Consider the following 19,362-nt stretch of genomic DNA (forward strand, 5'->3'; position numbering starts at 1 on the left):
CCGCCATGTGACAGCACAAGGTGCAGCTGTGTGCAGTATTTATGTATACATACACATATACACACATATAGGTACATTATATACACAGTAGTAGTACACGTAGTCGAGTCTCCATGTGACAGCACAAGGTGTAGCTGTGTGCAGTATATAATATATACATAGACATATAGGTACAGTATACACACAGTAGTAGTGTCACCATGTTACAGCACAAGGTGCAGCTGTGTGCAGTATATAATATATGTATACATACACACACATATAGGTACAGTATATACACACAGTAGTAGTACACGTAGTCGAGTCTCCATGTGACAGCACAAGGTGTAGCTGTGTGCAGTATATAATATATACATACAGACATATAGGTACAGTATACACACAGTAGTAGTGTCACCATGTGACAGCACAAGGTGTAGCTGTGTGCAGTATATAATATATGTATACATACACACACATATAGGTACAGTATATACACACAGTAGTAGTACACGTAGTCGAGTCTCCATGTGACAGCACAAGGTGTAGCTGTGTGCAGTATATAATATATACATACAGACATATAGGTACATTATATACACAGTAGTAGTACACGTAGTCGAGTCTCCATGTGACAGCACAAGGTGTAGCTGTGTGCAGTATATAATATATACATACAGACATATAGGTACAGTATACACACAGTAGTAGTGTCACCATGTTACAGCACAAGGTGCAGCTGTGTGCAGTATATAATATATGTATACATACACACACATATAGGTACAGTATATACACACAGTAGTAGTACACGTAGTAGTGTCTCCATGTAACAGCACAAGGTGTAGCTGTGTGCAGTATATAATATATGTATACATACACACATAGGTACAGTATATACACAGTAGTAGTGCCGCCATGTGACAGCACAAGGTGCAGCTGTGTGTAGTATATATGTATACATATACACACATATAGGTACAGTATATACACAGTAGTAGTACACGTAGTAGTGTCTCCATGTGACAGCACAAGGTGCAGCTGTGTGCAGTATATATGTATACATACACACATATAGGTACATTATATACACAGTAGTAGTACACGTAGTCGAGTCTCCATGTGACAGCACAAGGTGTAGCTGTGTGCAGTATATAATATATACATATAGGTACAGTATACACACAGTAGTAGTGCCGCCATGTGACAGCACAAGGTGCAGCTGTGTGCAGTATTTATGTATACATACACATATACACACATATAGGTACATTATATACACAGTAGTAGTACACGTAGTCGAGTCTCCATGTGACAGCACAAGGTGTAGCTGTGTGCAGTATATAATATATACATACAGACATATAGGTACAGTATACACACAGTAGTAGTGTCACCATGTTACAGCACAAGGTGCAGCTGTGTGCAGTATATAATATATGTATACATACACACACATATAGGTACAGTATATACACACAGTAGTAGTACACGTAGTCGAGTCTCCATGTGACAGCACAAGGTGTAGCTGTGTGCAGTATATAATATATACATACAGACATATAGGTACAGTATACACACAGTAGTAGTGTCACCATGTGACAGCACAAGGTGTAGCTGTGTGCAGTATATAATATATGTATACATACACACACATATAGGTACAGTATATACACACAGTAGTAGTACACGTAGTCGAGTCTCCATGTGACAGCACAAGGTGTAGCTGTGTGCAGTATATAATATATACATACAGACATATAGGTACATTATATACACAGTAGTAGTACACGTAGTCGAGTCTCCATGTGACAGCACAAGGTGTAGCTGTGTGCAGTATATAATATATACATACAGACATATAGGTACAGTATACACACAGTAGTAGTGTCACCATGTTACAGCACAAGGTGCAGCTGTGTGCAGTATATAATATATGTATACATACACACACATATAGGTACAGTATATACACACAGTAGTAGTACACGTAGTAGTGTCTCCATGTAACAGCACAAGGTGTAGCTGTGTGCAGTATATAATATATGTATACATACACACATATACACACATAGGTACAGTATATACACAGTAGTAGTGCCGCCATGTGACAGCACAAGGTGCAGCTGTGTGTAGTATATATGTATACATACACACATATAGGTACAGTATATACACAGTAGTAGTACACGTAGTAGTGTCTCCATGTGACAGCACAAGGTGCAGCTGTGTGCAGTATATATGTATACATACACACATATAGGTACATTATATACACAGTAGTAGTACACGTAGTCGAGTCTCCATGTGACAGCACAAGGTGTAGCTGTGTGCAGTATATAATATATACATATAGGTACAGTATACACACAGTAGTAGTGCCGCCATGTGACAGCACAAGGTGCAGCTGTGTGCAGTATTTATGTATACATACACATATACACACATATAGGTACATTATATACACAGTAGTAGTACACGTAGTCGAGTCTCCATGTGACAGCACAAGGTGTAGCTGTGTGCAGTATATAATATATACATACAGACATATAGGTACAGTATACACACAGTAGTAGTGTCACCATGTTACAGCACAAGGTGCAGCTGTGTGCAGTATATAATATATGTATACATACACACACATATAGGTACAGTATATACACACAGTAGTAGTACACGTAGTCGAGTCTCCATGTGACAGCACAAGGTGTAGCTGTGTGCAGTATATAATATATACATACAGACATATAGGTACAGTATATACACAGTAGTAGTGTCACCATGTGACAGCACAAGGTGCAGCTGTGTGCAGTATATAATATATGTATACATACACACACATATAGGTACAGTATATACACACAGTAGTAGTACACGTAGTAGTGTCTCCATGTGACAGCACAAGGTGCAGCTGTGTGCAGTATATATGTATACATACACACATATAGGTACAGTATATACACACAGTAGTAGTACACGTAGTCGAGTCTCCATGTGACAGTACAAGGTGTAGCTGTGTGCAGTATATAATATATACATACACACATATAGGTACAGTATATACATAGTAGTGTCACCATGTGACAGTACAAGGTGTAGCTGTGTGCAGTATATAATATATACATACACACATATAGGTACAGTATACACACAGTAGTAGTGTCACCATGTGACAGCACAAGGTGCAGCTGTGTGTAGTATATATGTATACATACACACATATAGGTACAGTATATACACAGTAGTAGTACACGTAGTAGTGTCTCCATGTGACAGCACAAGGTGCAGCTGTGTGCAGTATATATGTATACATACACACATATAGGTACAGTATATACATAGTAGTGTCACCATGTGACAGTACAAGGTGCAGCTGTGCGCAGTATATATGTATACATACACACATATAGGTACATTATATACACAGTAGTAGTACACGTAGTCGAGTCTCCATGTGACAGCACAAGGTGTAGCTGTGTGCAGTATATAATATATACATACAGACATATAGGTACAGTATACACACAGTAGTAGTGCCGCCATGTGACAGCACAAGGTGTAGCTGTGTGCAGTATATAATATATACATACACACATATAGGTACAGTATATACACACAGTAGTAGTGTCACCATGTTACAGCACAAGGTGCAGCTGTGTGCAGTATATATGTATACATACACACACATATAGGTACAGTATATACACACAGTAGTAGTGTCACCATGTTACAGCACAAGGTGCAGCTGTGTGCAGTATATATGTACACATACACACATATAGGTACATTATATACACAGTAGTAGTACACGTAGTAGTGTCACCATGTGACAGCACAAGGTGCAGCTGTGTGCAGTATATATGTATACATACACACATATAGGTACAGTATATACATAGTAGTGTCACCATGTGACAGTACAAGGTGCAGCTGTGTGCAGTATATAATATATACATACACACATATAGGTACAGTATACACACAGTAGTAGTGTCACCATGTGACAGCACAAGGTGCAGCCGTGTTTCCCTCCCGCCGGATGAGGAAGTGCTCTCCCTCACAGCCAGGTCGCACACAGGCGGGTCTCCGGGATTCCGGGCCTTTCTGCTGACAGGTGTCAGGACTGAGCTGTCAGTACAGCGGGGCGGGCTGCAGGGCGGGACCAGGCCGGGGTAGACGGGTGGTTCGGGCCTCACAGGCCCTGCGGACACTCTGCTCTGTGCCGCCATCATTATGGGTAATGTGGTAAGCGGCGGGAGCGGTGATGAAGATGAACCCGGGATGGAACAGGTGGACACCGGAACAGCAGCCGGGGACCCAGCAGCGGGAGGATCGGGCAGCCAACAGAGTCCGGCTCAGCTGGGAATTCCCGGGCCGGCATCGCCGCCGCTGCTGCCGCCCTCTCCCGGTGTACTGCTGGAGCAGGCTCGGCTGAGGGAGGCGGCGGCCCGGTTGCGGGAAGTCGGGGCTCCGGAGTCTGTGGTATCCCGGCATCAGAGCGCCCTGCTCCGCTGGCTGGAGGAGAGACTGAACCGAGGGGAAGAGGCGCTGACCCGGGATCAGTTCATAGAAATGCTGGAGAGCAGAGCGAGCGGCCGGGAGGAGTGCGAGGAGGTAACGTGCAGCTGTGCCGCGAACTACCGCTGTGTCACTAGGCCCGAGGGTGCCGCGGTCACAGGAGCAGCGGACGGGGCCCTGTGTGGAGTGGTGACAGGAGGAGCGGACAGGCCCTGTGTGGAGTGGTGACAGGAGGAGCGGACGGGGCCCTGTGTGGAGTGGTGACAGGAGGAGGGGACGGGGCCCTGTGTGGAGTGGTGACAGGAGGAGCGGACGGGGCCCTGTGTGGAGTGGTGACAGGAGGAGCGGACAGGCCCTGTGTGGAGTGGTGACGGGAGGAGCGGACAGGCCCTGTGTGGAGTGGTGACAGGAGGAGGGGACGGGGCCCTGTGTGGAGTGGTGACAGGAGGAGCGGACGGGGCCCTGTGTGGAGTGGTGACAGGCGGAGCGGACAGGCCCTGTGTGGAGTGGTGACAGGAGGAGCGGACGGGGCCCTGTGTGGAGTGGTGACAGGAGGAGCGGACAGGCCCTGTGTGGAGTGGTGACAGGAGGAGGGGACGGGGCCCTGTGTGGAGTGGTGACAGGAGGAGCGGACAGGCCCTGTGTGGAGTGGTGACAGGAGGAGGGGACGGGGCCCTGTGTGGAGTGGTGACAGGAGGAGAGGACGGGGCCCTGTGTGGAGTGGTGACAGGAGGAGAGGACGGGGCCCTGTGTGGAGTGGTGACAGGAGGAGGGGACGGGGCCCTGTGTGGAGTGGTGACAGGAGGAGGGGACGGGGCCCTGTGTGGAGTGGTGACAGGAGGAGGGGACGGGGCCCTGTGTGGAGTGGTGACAGGAGGAGGGGACGGGGCCCTGTGTGGAGTGGTGACAGGAGGAGGGGACGGGGCCCTGTGTGGAGTGGTGACAGGAGGAGGGGACGGGGCCCTGTGTGGAGTGGTGACAGGAGGAGGGGACGGGGCCCTGTGTGGAGTGGTGACAGGAGGAGCGGACGGGGCCCTGTGTGGAGTGGTGACAGGAGGAGGGGACGGGGCCCTGTGTGGAGTGGTGACAGGAGCAGCGGACGGGCCTCTGTGTGGAGTGGTGACAGGAGGAGCGGACGGGGCCCTGTGTGGAGTGGTGACAGGAGCAGCGGACGGGGCCCCCTGTGTGGAGTGGTGACGGGAGGAGCGGACGGGGCCCCCTGTGTGGAGTGGTGACGGGAGGAGCGGACGGGGCCCTGTGTGGAGTGGTGACGGGAGGAGTGGATGGGACCTCTGTGTGGAGTGGTGACGGGAGGAATGGACAGGGCCCCGGTGTGCAGGGGTGACACAATAAACCAGTGCTTTGCTTGCCACGTACCTTTGTATAGGCATGTTGTGTGTTGGCATTTAGACTGGTGTTGCTATGATTTGTGGGTTGCACAACCTTTCGGAGCAATTCTTGTGACCGCCCCTGATCGTTTGCCCTTTCAGGCAGGCGGTCAGCAGCCGGCCTTCCTCAGTGCTGCCATATCCTATCAGTGTGGATGTGTGGCACTTTTTTCAGATGAGTTTTCTGGCTGACTGTGTTATAAATGGCGTGCCACATGTGACGTTTCTACGGGCGTCCCTTCAGGGCTCATACGTTTGGGCTTATTCCAGCCCTGATTTGTACAGTGTTCTCGTTCGGCCTCCATAGACGGGCTTGTACGTCCCTTTGCCTCTGATTTCGTACAGAGATTTTCCCATGCAAACTGACTGATTTTCCTGACCTCTTCTCCCTCAGTCTGTGCCCGGAGGCTGCTGGCTCTCTTCTGAATGAACCAGTAGGCCTCGCTCTTGTCTTTGACTACTAATGCTAGTGCTGGATTTCAGGTTTCAGCAAGTGAATACCAACAAACCATAAATGATACCGCTACCTGGTTACAGTGTTATAGACATAGACGCCTTAACTACGGAGATTGTGAGGAGCCGGGACATGGAGGAATTACACAGAAAGATCAAAAGTGTAGTGGAAAACAAGATGTCTGTATGGTTCACCGGGCACACGTGGCGACATGGGCATGACTCTCGAGCCATTCCTACACTTGTCATTCACATGACCACTGATTATGCAGTCGTTCTTTAGGATTTTTTTATGTTGTTCATTGTAGTATAATAGGGAACCTGTCACCAGAAAATACGCTGTTAATCTGCAGGTTAATAGTTTTTAACCTGCCTGGCACCAGCACTTAGCCAAACGCTGCGGGGAGAAAATTACCTTTATTCCCCCCGGCAGTGTTCTGGTTTCAGTTATGAGGCAGTGCTTTGGTGTGTGTGTCCAGTCACTGCTCCAAGAATATGGAGTGGTATCTGTAACCGGGCATCGGACCTTGACTGACAGCCAGCCCCAATGCTGAGCCAGTGTGTCAGGACCGGGGGTGTGTGGTTACAGTCATGGCACCAGTGCGGGTTCAGTCACCACTCTGAGATTAGAGTAGTAGCTGTAACCACGCCGCCGGCATTGAGGCTGGCTGTCAGTCGGGGTCGGGGTGCAGTTACAGTCACAGGGGCTGCGTGGGTTCAGTCACCACTCTGAGAATACTCAGCTGCAGCTGTAACCGCGCCGCCGGCATTGAGGCTGGCTGTCAAGTCGGGGCCGGGGTGCGGTTACAGTCCCGGGGGCGTCTCGGGTTCAGTCACCACTCTGAGAATACTGAATACTGAGCAACAGCTGTAACTGTGCCTCCGTCATTGAGGCTGGCTCAGTCGGGGCAGGGGTGCAGGTACAGTCACGGGGGCGATACAGGTTCAGTCACCACTCTGAGAATACTGAGCTGCAGCTGTAACCACGCCGCCGGCATTGAGGCTGGCTGTCAGACGGGGCTGGGGTGCGGGTACAGTCACGGGGGCGATGCAGGTTCAGTCACCACTCTGAGAATACTGAGCTGCAGCTGTAACCACGCCGCCGGCATTGAGGCTGGCTGTCAGACGGGGCTGGGGTGCGGGTACAGTCACGGGGGCGATGCAGGTTCAGTCACCACTCTGAGAATACTGAGCTGCAGCTGTAACCACGTCGCCGGCATTGAGGCTGGCTGTCAGACGGGGCTGGGGTGCGGGTACAGTCACGGGGGCGATGCAGGTTCAGTCACCACTCTGAGAATACTGAGCTGCAGCTGTAACCACGTCGCCGGCATTGAGGCTGGCTGTCAGACGGGGCTGGGGTGCGGGTACAGTCACGGGGGCGATGCAGATTCAGTCACCACTCTGAGAATACTGAGCTGCAGCTGTAACCACGCCGCTGGCATTGAGGCTGGCTGTCAGACGGGGCTGGGGTGCGGGTACAGTCACGGGGGCGATGCAGGTTCAGTCACCACTCTGAGAATACTGAGCTGCAGCTGTAACCACGCCGCCGGCATTGAGGCTGGCTGTCAGACGGGGCCGGGATGCAGTTACAGCTGCCGCTTTCTATTAGAGTGGTGACTGAACCCACGCCCATGACTGAAATCAGATACTGCGCCGGGGGTAGTAAAGTTCATTCTCTCCCCACATCGTTCGGCTATATACAAGCGCCAGGAAGGTTAGTAACGCTATTAGCCTGCTGATTAACCCCATATCTGCAGGTTAATAGCGTTTTTTCTGGTGACAGGTTCCCTATAATAACACAGCTTTATTCTATGGGTGGATACAGTTATGGTGATAGGTAATTGACATACTGCGTGAAAACCCTGTTAAAATGTATGTCAGTTAGAAAATTGTACAACTTTATAATTTGCTGAAGTTTAACGTTCTACGTAAATACACATAAGCAAACCTCATGCCTCTTTTCTCTAGTAGCCTTCCACGACAGCCACCAGGAGGTTGTCTCCATTCCCTAATGGGGGACAGGAAGCACAAGAGGTTAAAAACCCCTCCCACCTCCCATTAACCAGTGTCTTTCCTGTCCCCCATGGGGCATGGAGAGGTTCCTGGTGCGCTGCTGCGGCGGCTCTAAGCAGAGTACCTGTGTTAAATTTCTTGCCGGGCACTTAAGGTCGGGCCCCCCGCGGCTTCCTCCTGCGCTGTGCCTCCCGTCTCCTCGGGATTCTGGGACCGCATTCCCCCGGCCTCCTGCGTCCTCTTGCGGGGATAATGCTGGTCGGGGTGCCCGCCGGAGGCCTCCCTGAGCTCTCCGGCGTTTCCCCCTCCTAGCGCGCGCTGTTCGGCGACCCGGAAGTCAGGTGACGCTCCACTTCCGGGTCGGCGCTCCTGTGCAGGAGCGATACAGGCCAGAGAAATGGATTACCGAACGGCGTGCGAGGCACGCTGCATCCTCGCACGCCTGCCTGGGACTCCGGAGGGGGAGGGGCGGCTAATTGCCACGCGCTGGTGCAGGCTTATTTTCTACATAAGCTGCGAAGACGTCTCAGGTAAGCTGCTGTAAGCATGGATGCGTCTTGCCCTGCAGCTGCAGAGCCCAGCGCTCCCCAAGCCCTAGTAAGTACGGCAGAGGGGGTCCCATTTAAAGGCACATTTTTCAATATACCTTTTCTTACACGGCTTCCTCTCTCATTGCAGGGAGTCAAGCCTGGCCCTAAAAACATTACCAAGCGCAAATGTGCCACCTGTAATGTAAAAATGCCACCAGATTGGGAGAAAAAGTTATGCCAACCTTGCACGGATAAAATCGTCAGAGCGGAACACCCTTCTTTGATTGATGAAATTCGCTCCTTGGTTTGCCAGGAGGTTCAAACCTCTTTGGCCACACTCGCCCCACCTCCACCGCCACCACCATCCTCACCTGGTCCATCACTCCCTAAAAAGAGGAAAATCCAGGAGTACTCTGAGTCAGAGTCTGAGGGGTCTTATACGTCTTCCTCTGTCAAATGGGAAGATGCGGTACCACGTAAATCTGCGGAAATTAGGAAATACCTTTTTTCCTCTGAATATATTGAGGAATTGGTATCTGCAGTGAGGAACACTATGGGGCTAAAAGAGGAATCAGTTCCTCAGTCTATACAAGACGAACTGTTTGGCATACATACTGAAAAACAACCCGGGTTCCCCGTCCATAAAAGCATAATTGATATGATTAATAATGAATGGGAATTGCCTGAGAAACGGCTAACAACGCCTCCAGACTTTAAGCATCGGTTCCCTCTTGAGGAGGACCTAATAAAATGGGACATTCCAAAAATTGATGTCCAGGTGGCTAGAGTGGCTAAAAAGACGGCTCTGCCGTTCGAGGATTCCTCCCAATTAAAAGACCCCTTGGATAGGAAGATTGAGAGCCTTCTCAAAAAATCCTGGGAAACGTCTACCTCAGCCCTCAGATACAATATAGCATCCACCTGCGTGGCCCGCTCTCTCTTTCGTTGGATACAAGAGTTAGAAAGCCACATCTCTCAGGGTACCCCAAGAGAGGAGGTACTGGACTCTTTGCCTATCTTACACAGGGCAACAGGTTTCCTTGCAGATGCCTCACTGGAATCTATCCGGGTGGCCGCCAGATCCTTGGTCCAGACAAATTCAGCCAGAAGAGCTCTCTGGTTAAAGATGTGGAGCGGAGACGTTACGTCAAAAATAAAACTGTGTTCTATTCCCTTTAAGGGTGACTACGTGTTTGGGCCCTCCTTAGATGACATCTTAGAGAAAGCCACAGACAGAAAGAAAACCCTTCCTGAGCAGAGACCTCCCAGGAAGCGTTTTTTTCGACCCTCCCAGCCCCAGCCCTCCCAGGGTAAAGGGAAAGGAAAAACCGGGAGGTGGAGTTATGCTAAGGGGAAGCCTAAAAACATCCTTATTCCCCAACAAACACAACAAGAAAAGCAATGACTCCGATCCGGTGGGGGGGAGGCTTTCGAACTTCGTTCACAGTTGGCAGAATATCTCCAACAGCCCCTGGGTGGTGAGTGTAATCCAACAGGGTCTACTGATAGAGTTCGATGCGCCTCCTCCCAGGATCTTAAGAGTCACCTCCCCGTCATCTCGGGAGACTCAAAAGTTGATGATGGCTGGAATACAGGACTTGCTAGACTCAAGAGCTATATCCATAGTCCTGGTGAACGAGCAAGGGGAAGGACACTATTCCCGTATCTTCATGATAAAAAAGCCTTCCGGGCAATCTCGTATTATAATAAATATGAAAGCTCTCAACAAATACATAACCTACTGCAAGTTCAAGATGGAATCAGTAAAAACAGCCATCCCTCTAATAGCTCCTCATTCATATATGGCAACAATAGACCTCAAGGATGCCTATTTCCATATTCCAATACATCCTCGGCACAGGAAATACCTGAGATTTGCGGTCCAATTCAACCAAAAAATCTTACATTTCCAGTACAATGTTCTCCCCTTCGGGATCTCCTCAGCCCCAAGGGTGTTTTCCAGAGTCATGGCGGAAGCAGTTGCCCATATCAGGAGCCAAGACATCGCTATAGTACCATACTTGGACGACCTGTTAATAATTGGTCCTTCCGCCGAAGTTCTCAATCAGAGAATTTCCAAAACTCTGAACATCTTACAGCTTTTGGGTTGGATTCCAAATCTAAAAAAGTCTCAGCTATCACCATCAAAGGTGAGGAAATTCCTCGGAGTCCTCTTGGATTCAGAAGGTCAAAAATCCTTCCTACCAGAGGAACATCGGATGAATCTAATTTCCAAGGTCTCACACTTCAGGAAACAACGTTCTCCGACCTTACGGGTTGCGATGTCTCTTCTGGGTTCGATGACGGCCTGTATACAATCAGTCCAGTGGGCTCAGAGCCACTCCAGAGTTTTGCAGGCGCACATCTTAGGGAACTGGAACGGGAATCCAAATTCCCTAAACAGAAGAGTTTACACTCCAGGGAAGGTAAAAGCCTCGTTAACCTGGTGGACGATCCAATCAAACCTACTGAAGGGGGTCGACTGGGTGCAAGATCCGCTAATTACAGTAACAACGGACGCCAGTCAAAAAGGTTGGGGAGCAGTGGTCTCGCAAATTCCATTCCAGGGTCTCTGGAATCAGAAGGAAAGCTCCGGTTCCTCCAACTCCAGAGAACTGTTGGCAGTGGAGAGGGCCCTTCTGGCAGCCAGCAGTCTCGTTATAGGTCAACATGTCAGAGTGTACTCGGACAATATGACGACTGTTGCGCATCTAAAACACCAGGGGAGTCAAAAGTTCAACCAACTGAAAGCAATTTCAAACAGAATATTTTGCTGGGCAGAGAAACATCTCTCACTTTCAGCGATACACCTCAAGGGGTCGGTGAACGTTCAGGCAGATCGCCTAAGTCGTCACGTCTTACATCCAGGAGAGTGGAGCCTGAAGGCGGACGTTTTCAAAATGTTGACAGACAGGTGGGGTCTTCCCGATATAGACCTTCTAGCGTCCAGCCAGAATGCACAAGTCGAGAACTACTCCCTAAACCCCAAGGACAGGTCTCAAGGAGTAGACGCCTTTGCTCATACTTGGAGGTTCCATCTAGCATACGGGTTCCCTCCAATACCGTTACTTGCGAAGACCCTCCGGAAGATCCGGGACGATCAGGTCCAGACTATCTTAGTAGCTCCAGCATGGCCGAAGAGGAGCTGGTACCACCTCATCGAAGAACTGAAGGTGGACGGTCCAGTCTTTCTTCAAGTATCAGAAGATCTCCTCTGCCAGGGCCCCTTTTATCATCCAGAACCACAGAAGTTCAAACTGGCAGCCTGGCTATTGAAGCCCAGGTACTAAGAGCTAGGGGCCTTTCAGAGTCGGTAATATCTACTCTACAGAAATCTAGAAAACCTATTACCAATGCCATATATGGCAAAATCTGGAATAGATTCTCCTCGTGGTGTCATCCTCATAAACCTGACCCTTTTCATCCTAATATTTCACAAATATTAGATTTTTTACAAAAAGGATTAGAGTTGGGGCTGAAGCCAAGTACCTTGAAAGTTCAAGTGTCAGCCTTAAGTTCCGTCTTTGATCGGGACCTTGCGGGTCATCGTTGGATAAAGAGGTTTATGGTCGCAGCATCAAGACATTGTCCAAGAAGACAAATTTTCGTGCCATTGTGGGACTTAAACATAGTCCTAAAAGGTCTTACGGCTCCTCCATTTGAGCCATTATCATCTTGTTCCTCGCAACTTCTGTCCTACAAGACGGCCTTCTTGGTTGCAATTTCTACCGCAAGAAGAGTAGGGGAAATACAAGCCCTTTCAATAAGAGAACCTTATCTTACCATAAGAGATGATTCCATTGTGTTCCGTCCAGATCCTTGTTTCCTACCGAAAGTAGTGTCAGAATTTCATCGATCACAGGATATAGTCCTCCCATCGTTCTGTCACAATCCTTCAAATCCGGAAGAACACAGATTCCATACTTTGGATGTACGACGTATAGTGTTATATTACTTAGAACATACTAAATCATTTAGAATTGACAAAAATCTCTTCGTTCATCTTTCTGGCAGAAACAAAGGCAAGAAGGTAGCGAAGAGTACCATTGCCAACTGGATAAAAAAGGCCATTTCTGAAGCATACTCAACTCAGAATATTGCTGTTCCTGCGGGCCTAAAAGCCCATTCCACCAGATCTACTTCTGTCTCTTGGGCTGAAAGGGCTGGCGCTTCATCGGAGCAGATTTGCAGGGCAGCAACATGGTCTTCCCTACACACTTTTACTAAGCATTATAGATTGGACTTCTGGTCCAATCGGGATCTTGCTTTTGGCCGAAAGGTTCTTCAAGCTGTGGTCCCTCCCTAAATACAGAATTGGTTGGCATTCCTCCTGGTGGCTGTCGTGGAAGGCTACTAGAGAAAATAGAATTATTCTTACCGTTAATTCGGTTTCTAGGAGCCTTCCACGACAGCATTAATTCCCTCCCGATGTTCTTGGATATTTTTCTGAGAACCTAAAGGTAACCGGTGCTATGGGTTCTGTTGTAAGTCACTGGTTAATGGGAGGTGGGAGGGGTTTTTAACCTCTTGTGCTTCCTGTCCCCCATTAGGGAATGGAGACAACCTCCTGGTGGCTGTCGTGGAAGGCTCCTAGAAACCGAATTAATGGTAAGAATAATTCCATTTTTATTACCGCCATATCATTATACAACTCCTACAAACTTCATTAGTGTCCTGCCATCATAGCAGGCAGCGGAAAGCAAGAGTTCAAAGGCCAAGGGCAAACAAGAATCCCTGTGTCATACACGTATCTTTAACCCCTTCAAGTCGCGGCCCTTTTTTCATTTTTGCGTTTTCGTTTTTCACTTCCCTCCTTCCCTGAGCCATAACTTTTTTATTTTTCCGTCAATATGGTCATGTGAGGGCTTATTTTTTGCGGGACAAGTTGTACTTTTGAACGACACCATTGGTTTTACCATGTCTTTTACTAGAAAACGGGAAAAAAATTCCAAGTGCGGTGAAATTGCAAAAAAAGTGCAATCCCACACTTGTTTTTTGTTTGGCTTTTTTGCTAGGTTCACTAAATGCTAAAACTGACCTGCCATTATGATTCTCTAGGTCATTACGAGTTCAAAGACACCTAACATGACTAGGTTATTTTTTATCCAAGTGATGAAAAAAAATTCCAAACTTTGCTTAAAAAAAAAAAAAAAAAAAAGTGCCATTTTCCGATACCCGTAGCGTCTCCATTTTTCATTATCTGAGGTCGGGTGAGGGCTTATTTTTTGCGTGCCGAGCTGATGTTTTTAATGATACCATTTTTGCGCAGATACGTTCTTTTGATCGCCCGTTATTGCATTTTAATGCAATGTTGCGGCGACCAAAAAAACGTAATTCTGGCATTTCGGATTTTTTTCTCGCTACGCCGTTTAGCGATCAGGTTAATGTTTTTTTTTAATTGATAGATCGGGCGATTCTGAACACGGCGATACCAAATATGTGTGTGTTTGATTTTTTTTTTTTAAATTGTTTTATTTAGGATGGGGCGAAAGGGGGGTGATTTAAACTTTTATATTTTTAATATTTTTTTTCATATTTTTAAAAACATTTTTTTTACTTGTGCCATGCTTCAATAGCCTCCATGGGAGGCTAGAAGCTGGCACCACTTGATCGGCTCTGCTACATAGCAGCGATCATCAGATCGCTGCTATGTAGCTGAAATGCAGGTGTGCTGTGAGCGCCGACCACAGGGGGGCGCTCACAGCAGGCCTGCATCAGTAACCATAGAGGTCTCAAGGACCTCTATGGTTACCTTCCTGATGCATCGCCGACCCCCGATCATGTGACAGGGGTCGGTGATGACGTCATTTCCGGCCGCCCGGCCAGATGCGGTAGTTAAATGCCGCTGTCTGTGTTTGACAGCGGCATTTAACAGGTTAATAGCGGCGGGTGAATAGCGATTTCACCCGCTGCTATTGCGCGCACATGTCAGCTGTACAAAACAGCTGACATGTCGCGACTTTGATGTGGGCTCACCGCCGGAGCCCACATCAAAGGGGGTGACACGGCATGCGCAGTACTAGTACGGCGCATGTCGTGAAGGGGTTAAAGGGAATATGTCATCAGGTTTTTGCTGTCCCACCTGAGAGCAGTGTAACGTAGGGGCTGAGACCTTGATTCTAGCCATCACTTACTGGGCTTCTTGCTGTAGTTTTGATGTAAAACATAGATCTACAGAAGAAAATCAATCAGTTCTATAAATTCTGCGCTCTGTATAAGCTCGCCCACAACAGTCTTTCATCTTTCTGTGTATACTGTGCATAGGCAGAAAGCCGCTTATCAGTTTTTGTGGGTGCGTTATATAAAGATCATGAATGTGAAAGACTACATAACAGCAGGTGTGCTGCTCCTTTAGTGACTTTATCACAACTCCGCTTGTAAGCCCTGTAACAGTCTGTTTATAAGGAGTGCGTGTAGATGGGGGCAGTGTTCTGGATCACTGCGTTGAGAAACACGTGATGGTGTCTCCGCGGTGTTGGATGTTTTGATCTCCCCGAGGTCATTCATCCTTATGTTTGTAATTGTTTATAAGGAGTGGCCGGTGGCATGAAATGACCACTGTTTGCAAAGGTTTACTGCTGTTCGGTCATGTTAACGGAATCTGTCACCAGGTTTTTGCTATCTCATCTGAGAGTGGCATACACTACTCACAAAAAGTTAGGGATATTTGGCTTTCGGGTGAAATTTGTGTAAAATGTAAAAAGTTGACGCTACATGAATATTTTATCATGAAAGTAGGGCATTTATGTAGAAGCATGAAATGGTGATTCCCTCATCTCAAATAATTTATTGATATAAAAGCCAACCGCAGCGGTGGGTATACCCCAACAAAAATGTCAATGCTCAGTAACGTCATATGGTCTTGAGCATCAATTACAGCTTGACAACAACGTCTCATGCTGATCACACATCAAGTTATTGTCTGCTGAGGCATGGCATCCCTCTCTTCTTGAAGAGCGTTCCTCAGGTTAGTAGGGTGTTGAGGTAGAAAGTTACGAGCCTCCACTTGGTGACACAGCTGATACATGATACAATGTGTTTTGTATGGGATTCAGGTCTGGAGAAAGGGCAGCCCTCTCCATTCGAGATACCTCAGTCTCCAGCAGCCATTCCCTTATGATACGACCTCGATGAGCTGGAGCGTGGTCATCCATGAAGATTACATTAGGCTTGAGTTGTTCATGCAGAGGCACAATGGCTGGATTAACCCCTTAATCCCATTTGACGTACTATCCCGTCAAGGTAATCTGGGACTTAATTCCCAGGGACGGGATAGTATGTCATAGCGATCGGCCGCGCTCACGGGGGGAGCATCTTATAATGCTGTAGATAAGCCCCCCGATCTAACCAGCAGGTGAAGAAAAATAAGTTTTATTATACTCACCCGGGGGGCTGTCCTGTCCGATGGGTGTTGCAGGTCCGGGTCCGGCGCCTCTCATCTTCTTATGATCGCCGCCCCTGCTTGCGTCATGGCTCCCCGGCATCGGCACCCCTGCGTAATTCTCTGGCCTGTTGAGGCCCAGCATCTGCGCACTGCAGTACTTTACTCTTCCCTCAACAGAGCAGATAAGTACGCCTGCGCAGGAGCGCGACGCCGGGGAGCCATGACGCAAGCAGGAGGGCGTCATCACAAGATGGGAGGCACCGGACCTGCGACACCCATCGAACTGGACCGCACAGGACCGCCCCGGGTGAGTATAATAAAACATTTTTCTTCTCTTAGGCTAAGTTCACACTGCGCTAGCAGCAGCCCGTTCAGCACATACGCTAACGGGCTGCTGCTAGCGCAAGTGCTGATGTTCAATGGCGCTAGCGCAGATAGAGCTAGCAGCTGCTCTATCTGCGCTAGCAGTGACTGACCCGGAAACGCTGCAGCCTGCGTCTCTGGGTCCGTCACTCAATGACGGCACATCCCTAGCGCACGCCCATTGTGGGCGTGCGCTATCGATGCGTCCGACATTGCAGTCAATGGCGGCCCCGTAACAGACTACGTTACACCGCGTTTATGCCGCGGTGTAACGTAGTTCGTCTAACGGACGCCCATTACGCAATGTGAACCTAGCCTTACAGGTCAGATCGGGAGCATTATAGAATGCTGTAGCTAAGCCATGAAAGGCGGTGGCTGTATCTTATAGCGGCCAAAACTGCTGACAGGTTCGCTTTCAATGTGCCTGGAGTTGTGGTATTCATCTGGTTTCAAAGGGCATTGTTCATAAAGAAGCTGCCATCAGTGTGGGAGGTGGCCATATGACATCCACTTCTGTCTTCTTGGGTCTCTCTCTGTATCTCTGTTGTCACCTGCTGATGACTCGGTAAAACTCGAAGATCTATGGCCACTTCCATCTGAGAACATCCTGCTTGAAGCCTCGTAATGGCGAGGTACAGTTAATCAAGTGTTAGGTGTCGTCTTGGTCTCATGATGTCAAAATGTGATCAGCATAATGAGGAGGATTGTTTAATACCAATTCTAATTTAACCGCGAAATGTATTGGGCGATTCATGGAACAAAACACCTGTTGTGAATTTTTCCACTAAGCTCTTTGTTATAGAACAGCAAGCTGTGTAAAAAAACTCTGAAACATTGAACAGTTGGACATGTGCATCCAAAAGTGTAGGGTGCATCCAAAAGGGTGGTTTGCACGTCAATGACCAGGCCAAGTTTTACAATTCTGACCACTGTCCCTTTATGAGGTTATAACTCTGGAACGCTTCAACGGATCCCAGTGATTCTGACAGTGTTTTCTCGTGACATATTGTACTTCATGTTAGTGGTAAAATTTCTTTGATATTACCTGCGTTTATTTGTGAAAAAAACGGAAATTTGGCGAAAATTTTGAAAATTTCGCAATTTTCCAACTTTTAATTTTTATGCAATTAAATCACAGAGATATGTCACACAAAATACTTAATAAGTAACATTTCCCACATGTCTACTTTACATCAGCACAATTTTGGAACCAAATTTTTTTTTTGTTAGGGAGTTATAAAGGAGTTATAAGGGTTAAAAGTTGACCAGCAATTTCTCATTTTTACAACACCATTTTTTTTAGGGACCACATCTCATTTGAAGTCATTTTGAGGGGTCTATATGATAGAAAATACCCAAGAGTGACACCATTCTAAAAACTGCACCCCTCAAGGTGCTCAAAACCACATTCAAGAATTTTATTAACCCTTCAGGTGTTTCACAGGAATTTTTGGAATGTTTAAAAATGAACATTTAACTTTTTTTCACACAAAATTTACTTCAGCTCCAATTTGTTTTATTTTACCAAGGGTAACAGGAGAAAATGGACCCCAAAAGTTGTTGTACAATTTTCCTGAGTACGCCAATACCCCAGATGTGGGGGTAAACCACGGCGGGCATGGCAGAGCTCGGAAGGGAAGGAGCATTATTTGGAATGCAGACTTAGATGGATTGGTCTGCAGGCGTCACATTGCGTTTGCAGAGCCCCTGATGTAACTAAACAGTAGAAACCCCCCACAAGTGACCCCATATTGGAAACTAGACCCCCCCAAGGAACTTATCTAGATGTGTTGTGAGAACTTTGAACCCCCAAATGTTTTACTACAGTTTATAACGCAGAGCCGTGAAAATAGAAAATCTTTTTTTCCCACAAAATAATTTTTTAGCCCCCAGTTTTGTATTTTCCCAAGGGTAACAGGAGAAATTGGACCCCAAAAGTTGTTGTCCAATTTGTCCTGAGTACGCGGATACCCCATATGTTGGGGTAAACCAATGTTTGGGCACACGGGAGAGCTCGGAAGGGAAGGAGCACTGTTTTACTTTTTCAACGCAGAATTGGCTGGAATTGAGATCGGACGCCATGTCGCGTTTGGAGAGCCCCTGATGTGCCTAAACAGTGGAAACCCCCCAATTATAACAAACCCTAATCCAAATACATCCCTAACCCTAATCCCAACGGTAACCCTAACCACACCTCTAACCCAGACACACCCCTAACCCTAATCCCAACCCTATTCCCAACTGTAAATGTAATCTAAACCCTAAAGGCCCCTTCACATTTAGCGACGCTGCAGCGATACCGACAACGATCCGAATCGCTGCAGCGTCGCTGTTTGGTCGCTGGAGAGCTGTCACACAGACCGCTCTCCAGCGACCAACTATGCCGGTAACCAGGGTAAACATCGGGTAACTAAGCGCAGGGCCGCGCTTAGTAACCCGATGTTTACCCTGGTTACCATGCTAAAAGTAAAAAACAAACAAACACTAGATACTTACCTACAGCCGTCTGTCCTCCAGCGCTGCGCTCTGCTTCTCTGCTCTCCTCTTGTACTGTCTGGGAGCCGGAAAGCAGAGCGGTGACGTCACCGCTCTGCTTTCCGGCTCACAGCCAGTACAGGAGGAGTGCAGAGCGCAGCGCTGGAGGACAGACAGCGGTAGGTAAGTATCTAGTGTTTGTTTTTTTTTACTTTTAGCATGGTAACCAGGGTAAACATCGGGTTACTAAGCGCGGCCC

The 19,362-nt window shown here is 47.8% G+C and overlaps 1 protein-coding gene across 1 annotated transcript in view; it reads left to right on the top strand.

Annotated features, from left to right (window-relative positions):
* The first annotated feature begins 3,973 nt into the window (after window positions 1-3,973).
* The window catches only part of LOC138670277 (zinc finger ZZ-type and EF-hand domain-containing protein 1-like), a 306,056-nt gene continuing 290,667 nt past the window's right edge, over window positions 3,974-19,362 (top strand). Inside the window, exon 1 of the mRNA XM_069757472.1 lies at window positions 3,974-4,593. Coding sequence (XP_069613573.1) covers window positions 4,213-4,593 — 381 coding nt within the window. The 5' untranslated portion in view covers window positions 3,974-4,212. The remainder of the gene's footprint in view (window positions 4,594-19,362) is intronic.

Source organism: Ranitomeya imitator, chromosome 3 (genome assembly GCF_032444005.1).
Source record: "Ranitomeya imitator isolate aRanImi1 chromosome 3, aRanImi1.pri, whole genome shotgun sequence".
Taxonomy (NCBI): Eukaryota; Metazoa; Chordata; class Amphibia; order Anura; family Dendrobatidae; genus Ranitomeya; species Ranitomeya imitator.